We start from the raw sequence: 21,092 nt of genomic DNA on the forward strand, positions 1-21,092 counted from the left end.
CTTGCGAATGAGGGAATGGAAATAGAGTCAAAAGTCAAGGTTCAATTAAATTATTATCATAGGTCTGACCACAGACAATTGGTATCCATTTGGGCTTAGACCAGCTGTTAAAAGCTAAAGGCCTGGTTAATCATTCACACTGGAACACATCCAGAGTTACTCCAATAAAGCGATGCTGGCATAAAGTGAGTGAAAGACCAATAAAGCCACAGACAAGGATGGCTCTGGAATATGTTGTTGTTGCACACCTTATATGTGTAATATGGAAGCAAGTACACATGTACATATGCACACAGACATATATGCAAATAGGATCTAGTGCATAAACCTGATATGTTACAATCATTTCAGCACTGTGTTGGGTACAGAGAAACGCAATGAGCCTTTCTCAGTATTTTTAGATGGAAGAGCTTTCTTCTGGTAAAGATTTTAAACTGACCAAAAAAAAAGCAAGCTTCAGATTCCCAAAGTTTATAAATGCTATATTGTAGCTCAATATTTTTTTTAACAATTTGCAGTTTCCTCCCTCTGTATTCCTCAGTTTTTCTACCTGTAATATAGGAATAATGATACTAAATTCCTTTGTAAAGTGCTTTGAGATTGACTGATTGTGCTGTCTCAGACTCAAGTTTTAGGGTTGGTTTTTGGTTTTGTTTGGGGGTGGGTTTCACTAAGCTACAAGTCTGGTCCAAATTGTCACTGAAAAAAGGAAAGATTTCCATATATTTTAGTGAGAGGTAGATAAGGCCTTGACAACCAGTAATTGCTGGGAGGCTCAAATATGAAGCCCCGTTACAGCTCAACTCCAGGTTCAAATGTGAACAATTAAGTCTAAGGGAGACAACAGCAATACAAAAACACCCTTGTGGGTTCATAATTAAAATAATGAACAGAAAATAAGAGAATGCCACATACAACAACTTAAAATGCCAGTAATGCAAATAACAGATGTAAAGCAGGGAGTAGGAACTTTTTACAAATGACAGGCCACAGCTCACAACCCAGCCGCCACCATAGGCTGCCAATCCCCTGCTTTTCCCAAGCCAACCCTTTGCAGATGGTTATTTTGTGACACCCCTTCCCTCCCCTAACACAGCCTCTGCCAAAAATTGTTGAAAGCAACAATTTGGAGCAACTAACTTGGTGGAGGTGGTAAGCAGGAGCTGCAGCAGAGGGCAAGAAAGCAGGGACGGTTGAGGCAGCAGTAGAAGATTGCTGTGGTGTTAGTAAAACATGAGCTGGTTTGTGGGCTGGATCCAGACTCTTTTGTGGGCCACAGACTGCTAACCCCTGGTCTGGAGAAAAATAATCAAATAAAAAATTGGGCTAATCAAACTATAAAAACAGCCTTTAAACATCTTGGGTTTAAATGCTTATTCAACCCAACTGACATTCTCACTAAGTCTTTATCATTTTCTTCATTATTTGTTTAGGATCATCCATGAAGATGGTTTCTCTGGAGAAGACGTGAAGCAGTATAAGCCTGTGGTCTATAGCAACACTATTCAGTCACTGGCAGCTATTGTCCGCGCCATGGATACTTTGGGCATTGAATATGGCGATAAAGAACGAAGGGTAGGTTAATATCCAGTAAAAATGGTTGACTTCAAAATGCTGACTTGGAGAAACAAGTAGAGTTTGTGTGTCATGAGAAATGGCATATTTGTACAATCCAACAAAAGCTGAGAGAGGATGTTCAAACCTTTTAGCTAGGCAACTGCATAATTTGATCAGTTTTGTACAAATTGCCTGTACAAAGGGCTAAACAAATAGATTTACATAGCCATCTATTTCAGCTGTGATAAATGTATAATTGCAGACACAACTGTGATAATTGTATACATACCTGCATGTCTAAGTGGTATGAAACTGTGGCCCTATGCACCTCTATGGGCAGAGAAATGCAAGGCCTCACTGGCAGAGTAACAGGTGTCCAAAATACGTGTGTGACAGTAGACAGTAAGTAGATACTACACCAATGAGGATTTGCTTGAGATAAAAATTGCTACAAAATATTCCAGAAAAGAATGCTCTGCTAGTGTTCAGTTACACTCCCCATGCCTTGGAAGGGTGGAGAGGAAGTGGAGTTATCTTACATCCATCTATACACAAAGTTTCTTCTGCTGAATTATCTTTTGTGTTTTCCAAGTGGATGCATCCAGTTTGATGTTGAAATAACTCTACTTCAGAATGGAGTTTTACTAGAAAAGAGGCTTGTACAGATACATGTAGCATCTGTAGCACTTTGAACTAACTCTTAGGCTGATGACAGTCAGCCTAGTGCTATCCTACTATGCATAACTTTACACCTGGATTGGCCTGTGTTTTCTTACAAGGTTTTCTTTTGCTTATCCATTTTCCCAGATGTCAGTAATGCCTTTAAATGCTAGCAAACAGCCAAATGAGCCCCTTTGTAACTCCAGCTCATGATATGTTCACCCAGAGCCACATACCTTGAAGTCATGGCCTGTGCTTCTGCATGGTCCCAAGTAACCTTTGCTTCACTGGAAAAAAATCTCTCTTTAAAAGCAACTAACCCCTTTCCTCTCTTGTCCTTGCATCTATTGTTTTATTAAGTGACCACAGCATGTACATACACGCTTCTCATTTAGTAACTCATAAGGAATTGAACTAAAAAAAGGAAAGAATTAGTTTTCCAAACCAAATCAGGGGCTGAGCTGTTACCATGGATACTTTGTTCACAAAAAGCAGGTCTTAAGTGCCTGTTTTTTCCATACGGTGTCTACAGTATAGAAGATATACACTAATGGAAATCTTGTGAACTAATACTGATGGCTTTGAAATAAATATGTTAATCTGATGATTACCCAGTGACTCAGCTCCAAATAATGCACATATCTTGTCTTTCCTAAAAGTCTATGTGCAGGAGAGAAAAAATCATTCTGTCTGATAAATAGCTTATGACAGATGGTTTTAAATGTAAAATTGATTTTTTTATGTAAAAGTCCTAATTCTATAAGGTAAACTCCTCATCATTTACAAAACTGACTTTACCTACTAATGGAGGTTCTCAGTAATTAGGACTATGGCCAGTGAAAAACTGCTGCTAGAAACCCTTTGAATAGTATTAAAAGTTATGTCAGTTCCCATTCCTATGGATAAGGTGTCAAATGTACCACTGGAGGATTCCCATTGCACTGAGGGGACTTCAATTTGGTATGTTAGTAGTCTCCATTTCCCTCCTCTTCTATGAAGCCAAACACAAGGACCAGCTCCTAATCTCAGGGGCAGAAGCACTTGTGCTGTAGTTAAAAAAAAACCTTGTCACTTGCCTTCAGCATACTCAGGGACCAGCCTCAGCTCCCTGTACCTCAGGAAAACAGTGTCATGGTAACAGGAAACAATGGTTTACTTGATTATTCTAAGGATACAACTACATGAACAAGGTACCATACAGCTCACCAGCTACTCCACAGTAACTGCCTATGTTCACACATTTACTCTGCTGGAAATGCCAGGTAGTTTATCCTGCTTCCACTGAGAGATCAATTACTGTGGAGATGATGATGGACTGCAAGTTCACATCCTAGTCTACCTCCTGATAACTTGCTCAGTTGTGGCCGTGCCCTCATTTGTCTTCTATTGCCAGTCTTGGACAGATTTTCAAAAAACTTTATAGATGCAGATCCATGCATACACACGTAGTTTCATGCACGGTTGCTTTTGAGCACAATTTGAATGTGATGTGTACAGAAATGTAGAGGCTGGTTTAACATCTCAGGCCAGAGCTAATTTGCCCTTTACTTATATGACTATTATGGTCAAATAGTGGTGGTCCTTACTCTGCTGAAACTCCCCCTGATTTCAGTTTATTTCTAAGGTTCAGGCCCTTGAAAATTGGGGCTTGATCCATCTATCTACTTCCTACTGATTTTGTTGGGGTGAGGTTAGGTCCTCAGTGCTCAAAAGCAGTGGTTTTTTTTATAAAGCATTGTCTGGCATTATTTATATCAGCTCTTGGATATAGCTCAGAAGAAAACTCTTTCTGAAATAAATGTATTCCTATTAGAAACTAATAGTCACACTATGTAGTATTTAGGTCTTCAGCACTAAGTATGTGGTGAGATTTTGGACCATGATATTTATCTCAGCTGTTCCCCTCTTACTAGATTTAGGTGAATCTAAATCAAACTTCTTGTCCCATTGTTATTTTCCCAATAATCATGATAAGAAACCCACAAGAATCAAATCTAAATTGAATTCACGTCACACATTTGGTTAAAATATAGTGTTGCCTAGTCAAATGGAAGATTTTCAAGGACAGGTTTTCTAGATTCATTTTTTAATGTAGAGCAGGAAAAGGGGCAGAATTATTTAATGTGGAGAATCTACTAACCTTCTCTAGAACATCAGATATTTTCAATTCCTTCTTTGGGGTTTTGTGACCTTAGAAGGCAATCCATGAATCATTCTACACTAACTTCAGGAAAGAAGTTTCAAGTTTATGTTGAAGTCTGTTAGACAGAGATAGGCTACCTGCTGGTGAATGGGTAACTGCCAGGGCCTTTTAGCTTAGTGGAGTCTGGTGGCTTTAAAATCAAATAATGAGTTTGATTCAATTTGGACTTATGTGTTTTACCCTAGAGTGACTCAGTTGATTGTAGTGTAGGTACTGCTAATTGACTCTGGTATAAGCAGAGTGACCTAGACAAATTGGAGCACTGGGCCAAAAGAAATCTCATGAGCTTCAACAAGGACAAGTGCAAAGTCCTGTACTTAGGACAGAAGAATCCCATGCACTGCTACAGCCTGGAGACTGACTGGCTGAGCAGCAGCTCTGCAGAAAAGGTTCTGGGGGTTACACTGGACAATAAGCTGGATGTGAGTCAACAGTGTGCCCTTGTTGCCAAAAAGGCTAACAGCATACTGGGCTGCATTAGTAAGAGTGTTGCCAACAGATCGAGGGAAGTAATTATTCCACTCTATTCAGAACTGGTGAGGCCACATCTGGAGTACTGTGTACAGAAAGGATATGGACAGGTTGGAGAAAGTCCAGTGGAGGGCAATGAAAATGTCTAAGAGCCTGGGGCACATGATTTCTGAGGAGAAGCTGAGGGAACTAAGTTTATTTAGTCTACAGAAGAGAAGACTGAGGGAGGATTTGATAGCAGCGTTCAGCTACCTGCAGGGTGGTTCCAAAAAGAATGAAGCTGGACTGTTCTTAGTGGTGACATGACAGAATAAGGAGCAATGGTCTTAAGTTGCTGCAAAGGAGGTTTAGGTTGGATATTAGGAAAAACTCTCTCATTAGGAGGATAGTGGAGCCCTGGAATAGGTTACCTAAAGAGGTGATGGAATCTCCATCCTCGAAGGCTTTTAAGGCCCAGCTTGACAAAGCTTTGGCTGGGATGATCTAGTTGGGGGTGGTCCTGCTTTGAGCAGAGGGTTGGACTAGATGACCTCCTGAGGTCCCTGCCAACCCTAACTTTCTATGATTCTACGATCAGCATTAGGCCAGCTGTGTTCAGATAGTATAAGTAAAAGCATAAGGTCAATAAGTATTTCATAACAAATCCTTAATTTCTCTTATTATATTTCGAAATAGTCCTTCATTCTCTGTTCTGTGTAGAGTACACAACCTGTTACCTTGACCCTACGCTATTCCATTTATTCCTTTTTCTTTCTTACCCTCTACAAAGATTTTTTAGAATATCTATGGAAAACCACATTCATTTTCACCTTTTGTCAATTGTACAGCTATTTTCCTGATTTTATTTATGTCAGTGTGATGCAAGAGCATAAGAGAGCTTGCCACCACTAAGCAGATAGTTTATCTAGTCCACAATGAAGACTGCAGATGGTTGTTCTTTGAAGGGGTAAGTCCTGCACTGACCCTGTATACAGCTGTAAATTTCAACCCTATACCTTTGAGATTGAAAACTTACTTTTTTCATTTATAAAAAGTGATTGAGAGGATCTAGACTTTCATTGCTGCTGTAAGAAACTAATTTCTTCTCCCTCTCCAGTCATCTCCATGAAATACTCAGATATACAAGATCACCACTGCCCATACTGACCACCTCACTTCCATTAGGCCAAATACTAAGGATAGAGGAAATGTCATAATGAATCTCTTACCTTTTGGCAGTGAAAGAACACAGGAAGTACCAAACAAAGGAGAGAGTCTTTTGATTTATTGGCCCACTATCTCTGACATCGCTAATGCGAGACCCTTCAGAAAAAGGGATACTAGCAGTAAAAGGCACCCTAATTGCATAATATATCTTGCTGACGCTATTTTTTCCTGACCCCAGCTGGTGATCTGCATCCGCCCTGAAGCAAGAAGATTAACGGCCATTGCATGTTACTTTAACTAGCCTTGCTAAAATGGTAATTATACTGGAAGATCATTTTAAAAGTTACTGGAAGGCCATTCCCATAAGGCAGAGGTTCTCAAACTGTGGGCCGCAGACCACCACTAGTCCACGATCTCCATTCAGGTGGTCCACAGAAAGGTTGTGGAACAATCGAGAATATCTGTACTTGTAAGGTAACACTACTGATATTAAAATATGAGTTGTGTACTTTGATTTGTAGGGAAAAAAATATTAAGTGGTCTGCTGAGACCCTCAGCAATTTTCAAGTGGTCCATGAAAAAAAAACATTTGAGAACCACTGCCAAGGTATTAATGCCTTGCTGAGAAGCATTCAGGACTTCATTTTCTATCAACTTCAGTATGATAGGACTCAAGTGGAGTAGTTCCCAGGAGAAGCTCAGCAGTAAGGTATCAGGCCTAAGATATCAGTCTAAACTTGAATATCTTTCTGTGGTTTGAATGTAAAAAACCATCTAACTTGCGTGAAACGAGAACTGTGCTACCATGAGTATTATTGCTCATGCTCAACACAAGAGTCCAAGAGTAGGAGGAACTTTCTTCTATAGTTTCTCTTTCTTAATAGCTCACCATAATCATCAGGATTATTAGGATATATCAGAAACCAAATTCTGCCTTTCCTGACATATGTGCAGTGTAGCTGACACCAGAGAAATTGCATAATTAACTGAGGGCAAGATTTGGGTCCTGTGGTTGGCCTGTAGGGTTCATAAGTATACACTTCATCATTACCTTTCCAGTTGGATTAACAGGCAGGAAAACTAGGCAAGATTCAATCTATTAAAGCCTGTGGATGTGACAGCCAATGTATCTGAGAAATCCTCTTTTCTTTTAATTTATTGGTGAAGTTGTGTAGAGGAACCTGAGATCTGAAGTTAGTAACCCAAGGAAAAAATCATTACAATGTTTTTATCTGACCAAATAATTAAGAAGGAAGGAAAACTGACTGTTTTTCAGCTATTGCTGTTGGGAGAAACAACTGTTTGAACTCTACATTTAAACATTAAAGCTATTAGTCATGATATTTTTCAGTATAAGTCAATATTAACCATAGAATAAACTTCTAGAAATGACATATGTTCTCCCACTCAGCCACAAATATATAATTTCTATGCTAAGAGTAGTATAAGTAGGGTGGGACAAGTGGGGCACCAGCCCCTGGTGCCCACTATGAGGGGGTGTCAGAATCCCTGCCTCCCAAGAGTCCACCAGCCCTATGCTACCCCTGCCCCTGTCCAGCCTTAGGAGCAGCCCCACACCCAGCAGTGCATCTGGAGAGCAGGAAGCAAATGTGCTTCCCCCTTCCCAGGAGTTTTTTTCAACAACAGGCACAGCCCTACACCCAGTAGGGTATCTGGGGAGGGGAGAGCAAACAGGCCCCCAAGAGTGGCTCCCAGAGAGCCCACACTACAGGGTTGCTGTTCTTCTTTTGTCAGTGCTGCTGCCAGGCTATCTGCATAGGGAAGACACACTACAGAAGCAGCGGCAGCCATAGCAGCTGCATTCCCTGTGCAGACAGCCCAGGAAGGTAAGACTTCCCTTCCCCTCACCCTCTACAATGGTCAGCATGCCACCTTCCTCCACCATGAGTGCCAAATGAGCTTGCTATGCCTCTGATGAACAACCTAAGAGAACCCAAAGGCCCTTTAGTAATCCAAGCCACATGTAGTGTGTGTATGGGTAGGCAAATAATATTAATGCATATACACATATTCATGATTTGCACTTATTTATTCTTGTTTTCGCTAAAAGAAAATGAGGGAAGTAATTGTCTTTGAGGATTTTCATTTGCATTAAAAATATGAAGTTTTCAACCAAACCTTTTTCTGTAGTTGTAAAATCTTGATCTGAAATGTTTTACAGAAACATCACTTTTGACAAAGTGTCATTAGGGAGGTTTCTTGGGTCCAACATGGAGCTCTGATGAATTTCCTGTCCTATGCTCATGAAAAATTTCTAAAAAATCCTGGCTTCCTCCTGATACAGAATAGAGAAAGAGTGGACATTTCCTTTAAATTTTCCAGACAACAGGAAAATGACAGGGCACAACTTTACGAGCACTCGTGGTGCTCTGGTGAGGTACCAGAGGACTGGAAGAGGGCCAACATGGTCCCCATCTTCAAAAAAGGCAGGAAGGAAGACCCGGGAAACTATAGGCCGGTTAGTCTCACCTCGATCCTAGGCAAGCTGTTCGAAAAAATTATGCTGGCACACATCCAGGAGGGGCCAGCAGGAGACTGCATGCTTAGGGGCAACCAACATGGGTTCATCAGTGGCAGGTCCTCCTGTCAGACCAACCTGGTGGCCCTTTACAATCAGATCACTAGATCATTAGATGCAGGGGTAGCAGTGGATATAATCTTCCTGGACTTCCGGAAGGCTTTTGACACTGTCTCTCACCCGGTTCTCATTAAGAAACTGGGGGGCTGTGGTGTAGACACCCACACAGTCAAATGGGTCGCCAACTGGCTGGAGGGCTGCACCCAGCGGGTGGTAGTGGATGGGTCCTTCTCAACCTGGAAGGACGTGGGCAGTGGAGTTCCACAGGGCTCGGTCCTCGGGCCCGCACTGTTCAACATCTTCATCAGCGATTTGGATGAGGGGGTAAAAAGCACCCTGTTCAAATTTGCTGATGACACTAAGATGTGGGGGGACGTGGGAACATTGGAAGGATGCAACAGGCTACAATCTGACCTAGACAGGTTACAAGGGTGGGCAGACGAGACTAGGATGGGATTCAACACAGACAAGAGCAAGGTGATGCACCTCGGGAGGAACAACCGGCACTAGACCTACAGGTTGGGGAACTCCCCTCTTGTCAGCACGGAGGCGGAAAGGGATCTGGGAGTGATCATTGACTCCAAGATGAACATGGGCCAGCAGTGTGGAGAGGCAGAAAGGAAGGCCAACCGCACCTTGGCATGCATCCACAGATGCATCTCGAGCAGGTCCAAGGAGGTGATCCTTCCCCTCTATGCGGCATTGGTCAGGCCGCAGCTGGAGTACTGAGTCCAGTTCTGGGCACCGCACTTCAAGAGGGATGTCGACGGCATCGAGAGGGTCCAGAGGAGGGCCACTCGTATGATCAGGGGACAACAGAGCAGGCCCTATGAGGACAGGCTGCAGGACCTGAACCTGTTCAGCCTCCAAAAGAGAAGGCTGAGGGGGGATCTTGTGGCCTGTTATAAACTAGTCAGGGGGGGATCAGCAGGCATTGGGGAAGTCACTGTTTCCCCGAGCACTGCCAGGAGTGACCAGGAATAATGGTCACAAGCTGGCAGAGGGTAGGTTTAGGTTAGATATCAGGAGGCGCTACTTCACAGTCAGGGCGGCTAGGATCTGGAACCAGCTTCCAAGAGAAGTGGTGCAGGCTCCTACCCTGGGGGTGTTTAAGAGGAGGTTAGATGAACATCTAGCTGGGGTCATTTGACCCCAGTACTCTTTCCTGCCATGGCAGGGGGTCAGACTAGATGATCTGCTCAGGTCCCTTCCGACCCTACAAACTATGAAACTATGAACTATGATTTCCTGCTTTGTTCTACAACAGTTTCTTCAGAGTTGTTACAGAATGACACATAATATGTTTAGTCCTTCAACTGGAAACTGTGTAAATATGCACTTATTAACTCTTTAAAGAAGAAAGCTTATTGATCAAAGAACAGGATCTACCAAGTTGTAATCCAACAGTATACATTATGCCTGCAGTGTCCAACGCAGGGGCAAGGCATAGATTTCATAGACATCAGGGTTGGAAGGGACCTCGGGAAATCATCGAGTCCAGCCCCCTGCCCAAAGGGCAGGAAGTCAGCTGGGGTCATAGGATTCCAGCAAGATAAGCATCCAATTTACTCTTGAAGGTGTTCAATGTAGGTGCTTGAACCACCTCCGATGGCAGGCTATTCCAGACCTTGGGGGCTCAGACAGTAAAGAAGTTCTTCCTTATGTCCAGCCTGAAACGGTCTTGCAGGAGTTTGTGACCGTTCGACCTCGTCATCCCTTGGGGCGCTCTGGTGAACAAACATTCCCCCAGATCCTGGTGGTCACCCCTGATAAACTTATAGGTGGCCATCAGATCACCCCTGAGCCTACGCTTTTCCAGGCTAAAGAGTCCCATGTCTCTCAGCCTGTCATCGTAAGATCTGTTTTCCTGACCTCTGATCATGCGCGTGGCTCTCCTCTGGCAAGGGACAGTAGAGCTGACACTGCTGGCCAGAAGCTACCTGCAGGTGGCCCTGGGAGCTGACAGGCCTGGTTAGAGGCTGGAGCAGCACCCTGCAGCCCTGGATAGGGTTGTCTAGGCAGCTAAGCAGCAGCTCAGAGGCAGGCAGCAGCACTGGGGTGCAGGCAGGCTGGTGAAGCTAGCCTGTGGCCTGCCAGGGGGACACAGGACCTGAAGTGGCCTCAGGTTCCCTGTTTGTGTGCCCCAGGGCTGAAAGTGTCTGCAGGATTTTAAAGCCTAAGGTAGGGGCTGCAATAGAGGCAGCCCAGCCCTGGGGTAGAAGAGGTTCCCAGGCCAGAGCCTGGAGCTGGCCTCAGGCCGGCCTGCTAGCAGCTACCCCAGACAGGTTGTGGGCCCCATTTCAAATATCAATGTAGGGCATCCAGAGGAAGCCGAGGTCTGAATGTCTCCCCCTCTTCTTCACATTTGTATTGCACCAAGTTAAACCTCCTCCAGAGTACCCTCAGTCCTCTATACTTAATGTTGCTGTAGTCATGGAAGTACAGTTTGGATAACCCCACAAGGAAGTCACCTCTGAACTGCCCCTAAAGGAATCTACTTTTAACTCATACAGTAAGAAGCCAGAAGACAAGCAATTTAGCTCATAAATCAGCTAACAAGAGAGAATACATTAAATATAGCAAGTGACCCCAAGTTTTAACTCCAGCCTCTCTCATGCCTTTCAGCCTCTCTCAGCTGATATGTTACATCATTACTTAAACTTCAGGTAAATTTGCAGGTTTGTGGTGGGGGAAGGAATGCAGAAGCAGCTCTAAAGGAAATCTAACACCACCTTTTAAGTCATCTTTTGCATTGGCTGTTTTATACAGGGCAGATCTACAGGGTATAAGCTTCAGAGGGTGAAATTGCTTAATGATTTTGTTTCAAAGTAGATTGCCAGAATTCCAGACAGGACTTATACCTCTTCCATATTGTGTCGTATCTAAGAAAGATGCCCTTCCACAATCTATAGCAGGCCTATATAGCAACTATAAAGAGGGACTTGCTCAAGAGTCTCTTCCAGATATTACTGAGGATTTGTTTCTTGTTGCTTCAGGACATTTGGGAATTTAATTTTGTTTCAGGCAGGCAGTTGAATAGTTATGCCAGATGTATCACAGTATTCTTTATTTTATTATGAAAACTAACTCTGGACAGAATACAGAGCTGATAGACAGTAAAGCCAACTTATAAAAGTCATATGATAGTAGAGCTGTTACTAATAAATAAACACCAGTCTTTTGCCAGTATTTATTCAATAGAACAATCTTTGGAACCTATAAAGAAGACCAGTTTTGATATATGTAGGGGGAAGATTACAGATAGGTCCCTTTCTGACCTATATAGGCCTAGTTTTATCATTAGTATATCAACAGTTATTTTCTGTTGTAGCCTCAGGGAATTTCCACCATGAAAAGTTTCACTGTGACACTTTACTTGGGGCTGCTGTCATGTGATACCCATCTGGCACTCAGCTATTTCAGAGACAGGTGTCCTATATTTAGATTGATATAGCTGTATTTTTGTCTCTATGCCAAACTTACCTCCCCCTACACTCCCTGCTTTGATGAGGTATGTTTTTGTAACCACCATTCTCATTTCTGAGAAAAAGAAAAAGATAAAAAGAGGGAGCAAGTTTCTCAGGAGGAAAAATGCACTTATTATTTTCACAGTGTTTTGTTGCTATGGGTAATATTTGTCTTGGCCAGGGAAAGATTTGTTGTCACTGGCTGAGGTGGCCAACTTTTTAGAAATGTGTTTTGTTAAGAGAAGAATTTAGAGGGAGAACTGATTCATAGATTTCATAGACATTAGGGCTGGAAGGGACCTAGAAGATCATCGAGTCCAGCCCCCCACGTGAAGGGCAGGAAGTCAGCTGGGGTCATAGGATCCCAGCAAAATAAGCATCCAATTTACTCTTGAAGGTGTTCAATGTAGGTGCTTGAACCACCTCCAATGGCAGGCTGGTCCAGACCTTGGAGGCTCGGACAGTAAAGAATGATGATGAATGATGGACAGAAGTTCTGCATGTACAATCCACACCCCAAGCTCCCCATATCAAATACAGCAAGAATCTCTCCAACAAAGCACATTGAGACACGTTAGGTTAATGTTGTTCCATCCTTGCCTGCCCCCACCTCATAAGTGCCCTGGAAATGCTGGTCCTGAGAGAAAATCTCTGCTAGTAAAAGGAAAAAAGAAGTTCAGATCAGCGCCCTGAAAAATCAATGTAAAGGTGCTGACAGGTTTCCTTGGAGCTTGCAAGCTCAATCAGGGTGCTTGCACTCTTGGGACAAGAATCTGCAGCAGGCTGTGCACACAGAATGCATGCACGTGATTGGACAGCTCCAGGGTGGGAAGCCTGAGAAAAGAGGGGAGACTAGCTGGGGAGAGGGTAGCTGAAGCTGTGCTGAGAAGGGCTGGTTCTAAGGGGGGACAGTTGCTTCTGAGAGGACTCCTGGCAGAACAGTTGTTGCTGAGAAAGCTGGTACTGAGGGCTGAGGAGCCACCAGCTACTGAATACCCAGGATTGCCTAGTATCCTTTACTAAAGGAACAGGGGTTGTGCAGATGGGTTCCTCTCCCCACTCTTAAGATCCCTGGGTGCAGGGAGTCACTGAGAGGGAATCAGGGACAGGGGTTGCTAGAGGAGGTTCTCTGGCAGAGCTAAAGAAAGTAGCAGAGAGTTGTGGCTGTGTGGGAGCTCCAGCAGAAAGCTCAATAAAGTACAGGTTTCCCTCGATTTATGCAGTATATGCGTTCCTGGAGAACAGTGCATAAATCAAATTTGCATAAAGTGAACCCAGTTTACACTGTAACAAATAGGGATAGGTTCCCATGGTGGTGAGGGAGGGAGGGAGGCTGGGACTAGGGGCGGGGTGCTGCACCCAGGGCTGCACAAGGCAGCAAAGCAGAAGGAACAGAATGGCCCTCCACTCAGCCCCCACTGCAGTGGCCCCGGGAGTGGCTGGCACCGTACCCTGAACTTCCCAGGGCTCTGACTGTCCCCACTCACCGCAGCCTTAGCTGCAGCAGCCCCGGGAGCAGCTCACACCAGCTGCCTGCACCAGGGCATGGCACAGCCCAGGAGCAGAGGTGAGTGCAGACAAGTGGAGCCCAGGTGCAGGGGGGACAGGCAGAGCACAGTGCAGCCCAGCAGCTGTAGGTAGCTGATGCCGGCCACTCTCAGGGCTGCTGCAACTGGGCCTGGGGTGAGCGAGGCCACGGGCATTTCCCATCCTCTCACAGACTTACCTGCTTGGCTTATTGCATAAGAGCAAATTTACCGTGCATATAATGAATTATGGGTCTAAATATGCTCATTGCATAAGAGTGAATTCGCATAAGGAACCCGCATAAATCAAGGGAAACCTATACAGCAAAGAAGGGGCACTTCAGGTGCCAAACACAGGGGAGCTGCCTTAGGGAAGTGTCTGGGGAATGGTGCAATTGATTGCAGACATCCAGGAAAGACTGGAAAAGGAAGAAACCCTAGTCTCCAAAGCATCCAGACCTAAAATCCTGGCAGGCACCCACATCTTCTTTCCGGGTGATGGCATTGCCACACCTCGTCTGAGGCAGAACGAGTGCCACTCCCCAGGGCTCCACTGCAGCCTCTCCACAGTGGGCTACTTTGCGGTGAGCAGAGTGATTTTTGTGGAGACTTGGCTGATTATGTGTATATACCTGTTATAAGTTGCTTGAGTGTTAAAATTGATAACGTAATTGCTTTTGCAAATAAATATTTGCTTTCTCTGCTGGTATAGTTTATTATTGAGCTTATTGAAAGTATTTTGTTTGTTATTTATGGGATGTTGAATTTGTCACTCAGTTACTATTGTAAATAATAAATTATTGTAAATAGTTATTTAGTGTGTGGTCTAGTGCGGGGAGGGGAGGACCACAGGAGAGCACTCCAATGAGTGGTGGCTCCCCGCCTGTAGAGGAGTGGAAGTAGACCGAGACCTATTGGCATCCCAGGATCCCAAAAATTTGGACATGGCTGTGGGTAGCGCTGCCACCAGGGTTACATTAAAGAGCACATTATAGTTCTATTTGCTGCAGGATATCAGCACTCTTTTAAAAAGAGAGATCAAAGTACAAGGCATAGAAAGTCCCTTACCTGGGACATTTCTCCAAGGGTACCAAAGACCAGATTCCCATCACCCAGAGAGGCACAGCAAGGAGCTTGGTATAATGTGACTTTTCCAGAATAACTCTGAGAACTCCCAGGTGTTGGCCACTTGGGTGAGGACCACAGACTTTTGTTACTCTGCACAAAAGAGGCAAAACCCATTCTTGTGGGTTTCACTAAAGCATTTCCTTGATATGTCCCTCTCTTCTCTCCCTTAATCCCTGCATTATCCAGCGATGGTATAAAACAAGCCCTTAAAATCTCCATGGCTATACTTTAAAAAATAAGAGACCTGGTTCTTCTGTGTACCTTCTTCTGGTAGGTGTGCCCCCCAATATACTTTGGTGAGTTGTTCCATGGCTTCTAGCAAGAGTTTTCAAAGCAGTCATCAGAGTAAGTACATATAAGGTCACTACCATCCTTGATGTGCTAAAAAGACCTGCTTTGAGTCTAAAGCCAGCTGATTTGCCCCTTGATTTTATTTTCTTGGCTCAGTCTCCTCTAAAGAAGGCCATATGAGAGATACTCAGTAAAATTTGTGCAGAGCAAAGAAATGAAAGCAGAGAGCAAGCTGTTGGGTGCTTGAAGAGAAGAATAATTTGGTCTTGTAGGAAAAGGCTGCTCTATGAAGTCTGGGTGGAGAATTGCTAACAAGGTTAATATACAGGCTTACCCCCAGGACAGAGCAGGTTATTTCACTTAACCAAAAGGGGAAGATACTGTCTTTTTAGGACTCAAGAGATATTGCTGTTTCCAAAGATTAATAAAAACAACTGAGTAGAGTTTAGAAAACAACATGGATTTGCAAGGGGGGAATGGCAAGTTCAGCTTCTTTTCAAGAGAACTAGAAAAGAGCCTCAATTTGTGTAAATTAATGCAGTTGTATTGACTTTAGTGGAGCTGTACTTATTCGCAGCCAACCAAGAACTTATCCCTGTGAAGTTCAGTCCTGGTCATTTAGATGGCACGGAGGAACAGTAAGTAGTGTTGGCTTCAACAACAGCAGAAAAAAGGCACTGATGAAAGAGATGCTGTGGAAATGTTTACATGAATTAATATTTAAAATCAGCTGGTTGGAATCTAAGTGCACTTAAAGATGTTGCCAATGAAAGAAATAATAAATGAACTTTGTAATGCACACAGTGCAAGTATAACATCTCTAGGGTTTAATTTTTTATTGGGTTTTTGTTATGGATGAATAATAATGGTTATGATTAGGGCTGTATAAACTATCCACACAGAATCCCTTATGCATTCAAGATTAGATTTACAGAAGCTAGTTTATAAAGCTGTAAAGAAACTCTGCCCCTCCCTCACCTCCTCCTTTCAGGATACTCCCAGTAAAGGAAAAAAGATAATCATCATACAGAACTCCTCTGAAGACCCAAGAGAGCTAAGAAAGGTGGGCAGGCCTTCATGCCCTGAAGACATTACCTGGTGTGTATAGAACAAGGCCTGGAGGGAAAGGAGTGACAGGTACTTAGGCATCCTTTGTGTGAGATGCAAGGGTGGGATGGGCATTCCTTGGAGGTTCATATTTATTGAATACAAACTTCTGAGTGAACCAGTGAAATGCAAATAGTAACAGCTGAATTGCAAGACAAACTCCACTGGTTTCAATTCCACACCATGTCCAGCAGCAATATCTAGGGTTTAACAACTTCATCTTGGGCTGGAAATTGGGTTTGGATTTTTTCCCCCTTAATGGTGGTGGTTGGGAAGAATGGAGCTGTCTAAAAATCAAGACTGTTAGGACTAAGTTGCCACAGTGTTGCTGGGCCAATACCTAACCTATACACTGAAATCCAAGAATTAATCACAGGGAATGTTCTGAGTTACACAGACATCAGAGAGGGATGTAGTAACATTTTGTCATTTACTAGTGGAAAAGCAAGCCCCTTGACCAACCAAGCAGTGGCTTTGCAGGCTATCCAGAGATTGTATTTGTGGACTAAAAGTGATTCCAGAAGGGCCAGGGCCATTCCCAGCTACACCAGTGTAAGTCTGAAATAACTCCAATACAGTTAAGAGATACTTGTTATTTACACCAGTGGAAGACAGCAGGATTTGGTCCTTGATGTCTTTGTTCAGTACTTGCCTGAGCAAAAACCTTAGGATTTGGCCAAATCCTAATGGGCTTGTGGGGTTCCTTGGTAGGAAGGACCCTATCAGGTTATTGAAGTTTATTGTCTAGAGGCCTTTTTGGCTGAAATGATTTCCATGCTTCTTCTGAGGGCTGGAGTGTATGATCAACAACCAAGAGGTTGCAAGTTTGAAGCTATAGCAGAAGGACTTGCAGCACAGCCACATTTGCAAATTATTCTAAATACCTTGTTATAAGCACAAAGATACAGGAAGGAAGAACAGATCCTTCACTTTTATTAAGAACCTCAGGAACAATGAATGCAAGTTTCCTTGTTTGTTTTCCCCTAACAGGCTGCACTTTGATTTAGGCTCATATTTTTTCAGTTACAACCAGATCAAACTCCCATTGGTGTCAGTGGAATCACTTCCTTTTACTTTTTATGGGGAGGTGGATCTAGCCTACAGACTTTAGTCAATACATGTACAAAGCATGTCAGCCTTCACAGAAATACAGCCAACTTCAGGAGGAGGGTTTCTGTCTTATAACACACAGGAGTGATTTAGAATAAGCAGTAAAGCATGCCATGCCCAGCTGCAACATGGAGTTAGATGAGCAAAATGTAGTTACCCTTGCTGGCACATGGCCAGGATGCTGGATAAAAAGGCACTGTTCTTATGGGAGATGCTATTAGTATTATAGGGTGTATCCAGAAGTGCTCCATGCACATTTTACAGCACTGTAATTTAGAGCACTTTTTATAGAACTATAAAGTTACAGTGCTCTTAAACATGACAGAAGCACAGTGTTCGGTGGTGGGGAAGGGGGGTCCTGAGCCTCCCAGCACTTTTCAGGCTAGGAGGCAGGGGGTGCCCTACAGAAAAGCAGCTCTGGGCAGACTCCAGCCTACAGAAGTTATTTAAAGCACTGTAAGTTGCTAAAGTACTGTAAAATTTAGCACTTCAAATTTAATACCGCATTTAACAAGGGTTAATTTAAAATGCTGTACCCATTTTTAAAGTGCTGTAAAGTCATGCATTTCTGTTAATTCATGGCAGTAAAGTGCTTTAAATGGCAAAAAAGCAACTTCTGTACACACCCATAAGGACTACAAGAGGTAGCACATTCAGCAGCACAGGGCTCCCTAATGACATATTACAAGGCATTGGTTCAGTGCATGCCTTCATGCATTTTCCATGATGTTTCAGCTCAGATGGACATAATGCCAACACTAAATTACCAAAAGTCCCATCAGGCTTTTCTAGAACTTCACTTTCATTTGGGGTTTCCATGGTTTAGCTCCTTAAGCAAGTGGAACAAGTTAGAGGAATGGGTGTCATTTGGTGATGTCTCCATGAGACAAAGCACAATGCTGAAGCTTTCCCCAAAGTCCATCCATTCCTGTGATCACTGAGTGAGAGGCAGAAGCTACTTAAGAAATCCAGAGGCATAGCAACCAAGGAGTAACCCCTGGGAAGTGGCGGCAGTGGCAAGGGCTGGACAAGCTGTGGTGGTTTCAGTGGTTGGGCTGTCACCCATGACAGCTGCTATTCTTGTGCCATCTGTAAGTGGGCACCAGGCTCAGTGCCCCAGTCACCCACAGCTGGTTACATTACTGAAGAAATCAGTCGCAGTTTAAGACAAGAGAATCCTTATGTCTCCATTGCACAGGGCATTGCTTTGGGCTATGCAGCCTCCTGTCTATCTCAAGTTAAATCATGTAGCAGCATTTAGGGCTCAATTCTGAGCTTGCATCTGTTTTACACAAATAACTTCAGTGGTGTTCTTCCACATTTGTGATTCGGAACTCACTCCTGAGGCCAGTCTTCAGGGTTTTTTAAGAAATTCACTTCTTCCCCCCCACCTTTTTTTTTTTCTTCGTCTTTGTCTTGGGCAAGGAGGAAAATTCAGATTTTCATCTGTTGTTCTTAAGCCTTTCTGCATCCTGCCTCACCTAAATAATATTTGTAATAATACTGCAAAGACTTTCCAGAACATATGCATCCAAAATGATGGTCTGGCCTAACAAGCCTGGAAGTCATCTACAGGTATGTCTCCAACCCATTATCCTTGCTAATCAAACTGTCTCTGAAAAGACAGTCATGGTCCCTCCAGGGACTCTCCTGATTAAAGGACAGAGTGATGAGCTGTACTTATGGCCTTGGGCAGGAGCCTGTCCCATGCTGATTCATTTACCCTCCTCCTCTATTCACTCTGTACAACATAAACTTGTGCAGCTGTTGTCACATTCCTTCAAGCCTCTTCCCCTTAGTCTAGCTGCTGTCTCCTGGGTGAGGACAGCCTCGGTTGTCCATCTCAATACTGCTGCTAAGATTATTTCCTGCCAACTGACCACACCAAGAACAGAGGCCTTACTCAAGATGTTTCTAGTCCTATACTTTGTTTGTTTTATTTTTATCACAGCATCTTAGCTTTTTTTGTCAACAGTTCTATCAGAAAGAAACTTAAAATGAAGAGCAATGACGTATGTGCCTGGGAATGAGAGAGGGCTATCATAGGTTCATCTTTTAAATGGCATGCCTATGGCATGAATGCCAGATACCCCAGCATGTTTACTGACCCCTTGTAAGCAGCATGGCTGTAGCAAATGCTTCAAAGAGACTTAAATGTAGAGGGGATACTGACCTTACTGAGCAAATTTAGATCACACAGTCCGGAACAAAATCACAGACGTGGTGTTAATGTGGGAAACTGAGAAGTGGCTTTTGAGGGGAACACTGTAAGGGAGGTTTGACAATGGGCTAAGAAGGAAGGAACAGAGTGAGATAGGCAAGATGCTTGATTTTGATATGACACCAGTAGCAGCAACCTCTAGCACCTAATGTCATGTTTATATGTCTTCTGTCCCAACCCCAGGTCCACCCTTGACAAAATACATCTTACCAACTTTCTCCCACTCAGGTATCCTTAATCTCTGGTGGTAATTATAAATTGCTCAAAGCAAATCTTAGTGCCCCCTCAATCCCTAACATTAGTCTCCCAAGCGAGCCTGTGCAGGGCCCTAGGGCACCCACTGCACCACTCTGAGCCATTCACTCTGCTTAACTGCCAGTCTTTGGCATGTTTGAGTAGAAATGAGTGGATGGGATTTATGTGGTCAGTGATGAACCCAAGCTCAGGCAGAACACTGTATAGATGTGCCCTAAGATGCCAATCTGCCTGTACTGCATCACTCAGGTTTATTCAAATAAATAGAGGTAGAAAAGGACTGAGTCTTGCTGTTTTATTCATATCAACCTGCCATTGCCCTAAATTAGAACTTTTAAAATATGGTTTAGGTCCTAAAAATTCCCATGGGCTAGGCTGAGTCCCTTGAGCCTAGCCTATGGGACTATTGCAGTCAAACCTGTGCATTCTTTTTGCTGTTTTAATGAATCCCTTACTCATTGCCAACTAAAGAGATTCTAGAATCGGGACTCAGCTGACAATTTAGTTGATGATGCACAAGCTAGAACAAAAACAGAGCTTGCTTTTCTGCAGCTGCAGTATATTGGTTCTGTATTGCTGACAAAACTAATCTTGGTCAGCAAGGAAAGAATATATGATCCTTACATAGGGAGAAGAGTCTCAATACAAATGCCTTTGTCTATATAGTCACTTTAATATAGGGGAGTTGGACATCATACTAACATCTCATGGCTGTACGTTTGGGCCTGGGTTGCACTTGGGGGTAGAATTTGGCTCTGAAGGAGTCAGCCAATTAAACAAACAGGCTGTAGGAAATTGTAGAAACTGCCTTCCCACCAAATCATCAGTCGGAGCTTGCATTGGGCTGAGTTAGTCTTGGTCTCCCATTGCTAGGGTATTTAAGAAAGACAATCAAAGAAATTAAGGTTGGTAGGGACTTTAGGAGGTCTACTCAGGAAGCGCGTCCAGACAAGCACACAGGTGCCTCTGCAAGAGACACATGGGAACAAAAAAACATTCCCTGTGCTGCAAATCTGCAGCACGGGGGCAAAATTAGACCCCTGCAGCTCCCCACCCACAATGGCTGCCCCGCCCAGCCCGCATGCCTACATTTGTGGACGCACTCGGAGCACATCTAGATGAGCCCACACGTACATCTTGCAGCATCTCAAACCCCTTTGAGATAAAGCATCCCGTGCACTGCAAATTTGTAGCAAGGGAGCAAAATTAGGCCCTGGATATCCAGGGGTCAAACAATACCCTGGGGGGGAGGGGGAAGGGGTAACCTGAGGTAGCCAGAGTCTTGGTCTTCCACAGAGATTCTCTGGCAGTGTGCCAGCGTGTCTCTGTGGCTGGCCTTTTCCCCAGTCCT

General features: G+C 43.7%; 1 protein-coding gene across 2 annotated transcripts in view; it reads left to right on the top strand.

Moving 5' to 3' along the window:
- Window positions 1-21,092, top strand: part of GNAO1 (G protein subunit alpha o1) — a 408,671-nt gene that overhangs the window by 127,998 nt on the left and 259,581 nt on the right. For both annotated transcript variants that reach the window (XM_090063850.1, XM_090063851.1), the window contains exon 3: window positions 1,434-1,575. In XM_090063850.1, coding sequence (XP_089919976.1) covers window positions 1,434-1,575 — 142 coding nt within the window. The remainder of the gene's footprint in view (window positions 1-1,433; window positions 1,576-21,092) is intronic.

The sequence above is a fragment of the Crocodylus siamensis genome, chromosome 9, assembly GCF_052110815.1.
Source record: "Crocodylus siamensis isolate JL-2025a chromosome 9, ASM5211081v1, whole genome shotgun sequence".
In the NCBI taxonomy this organism is placed as follows: domain Eukaryota; kingdom Metazoa; phylum Chordata; order Crocodylia; family Crocodylidae; genus Crocodylus; species Crocodylus siamensis.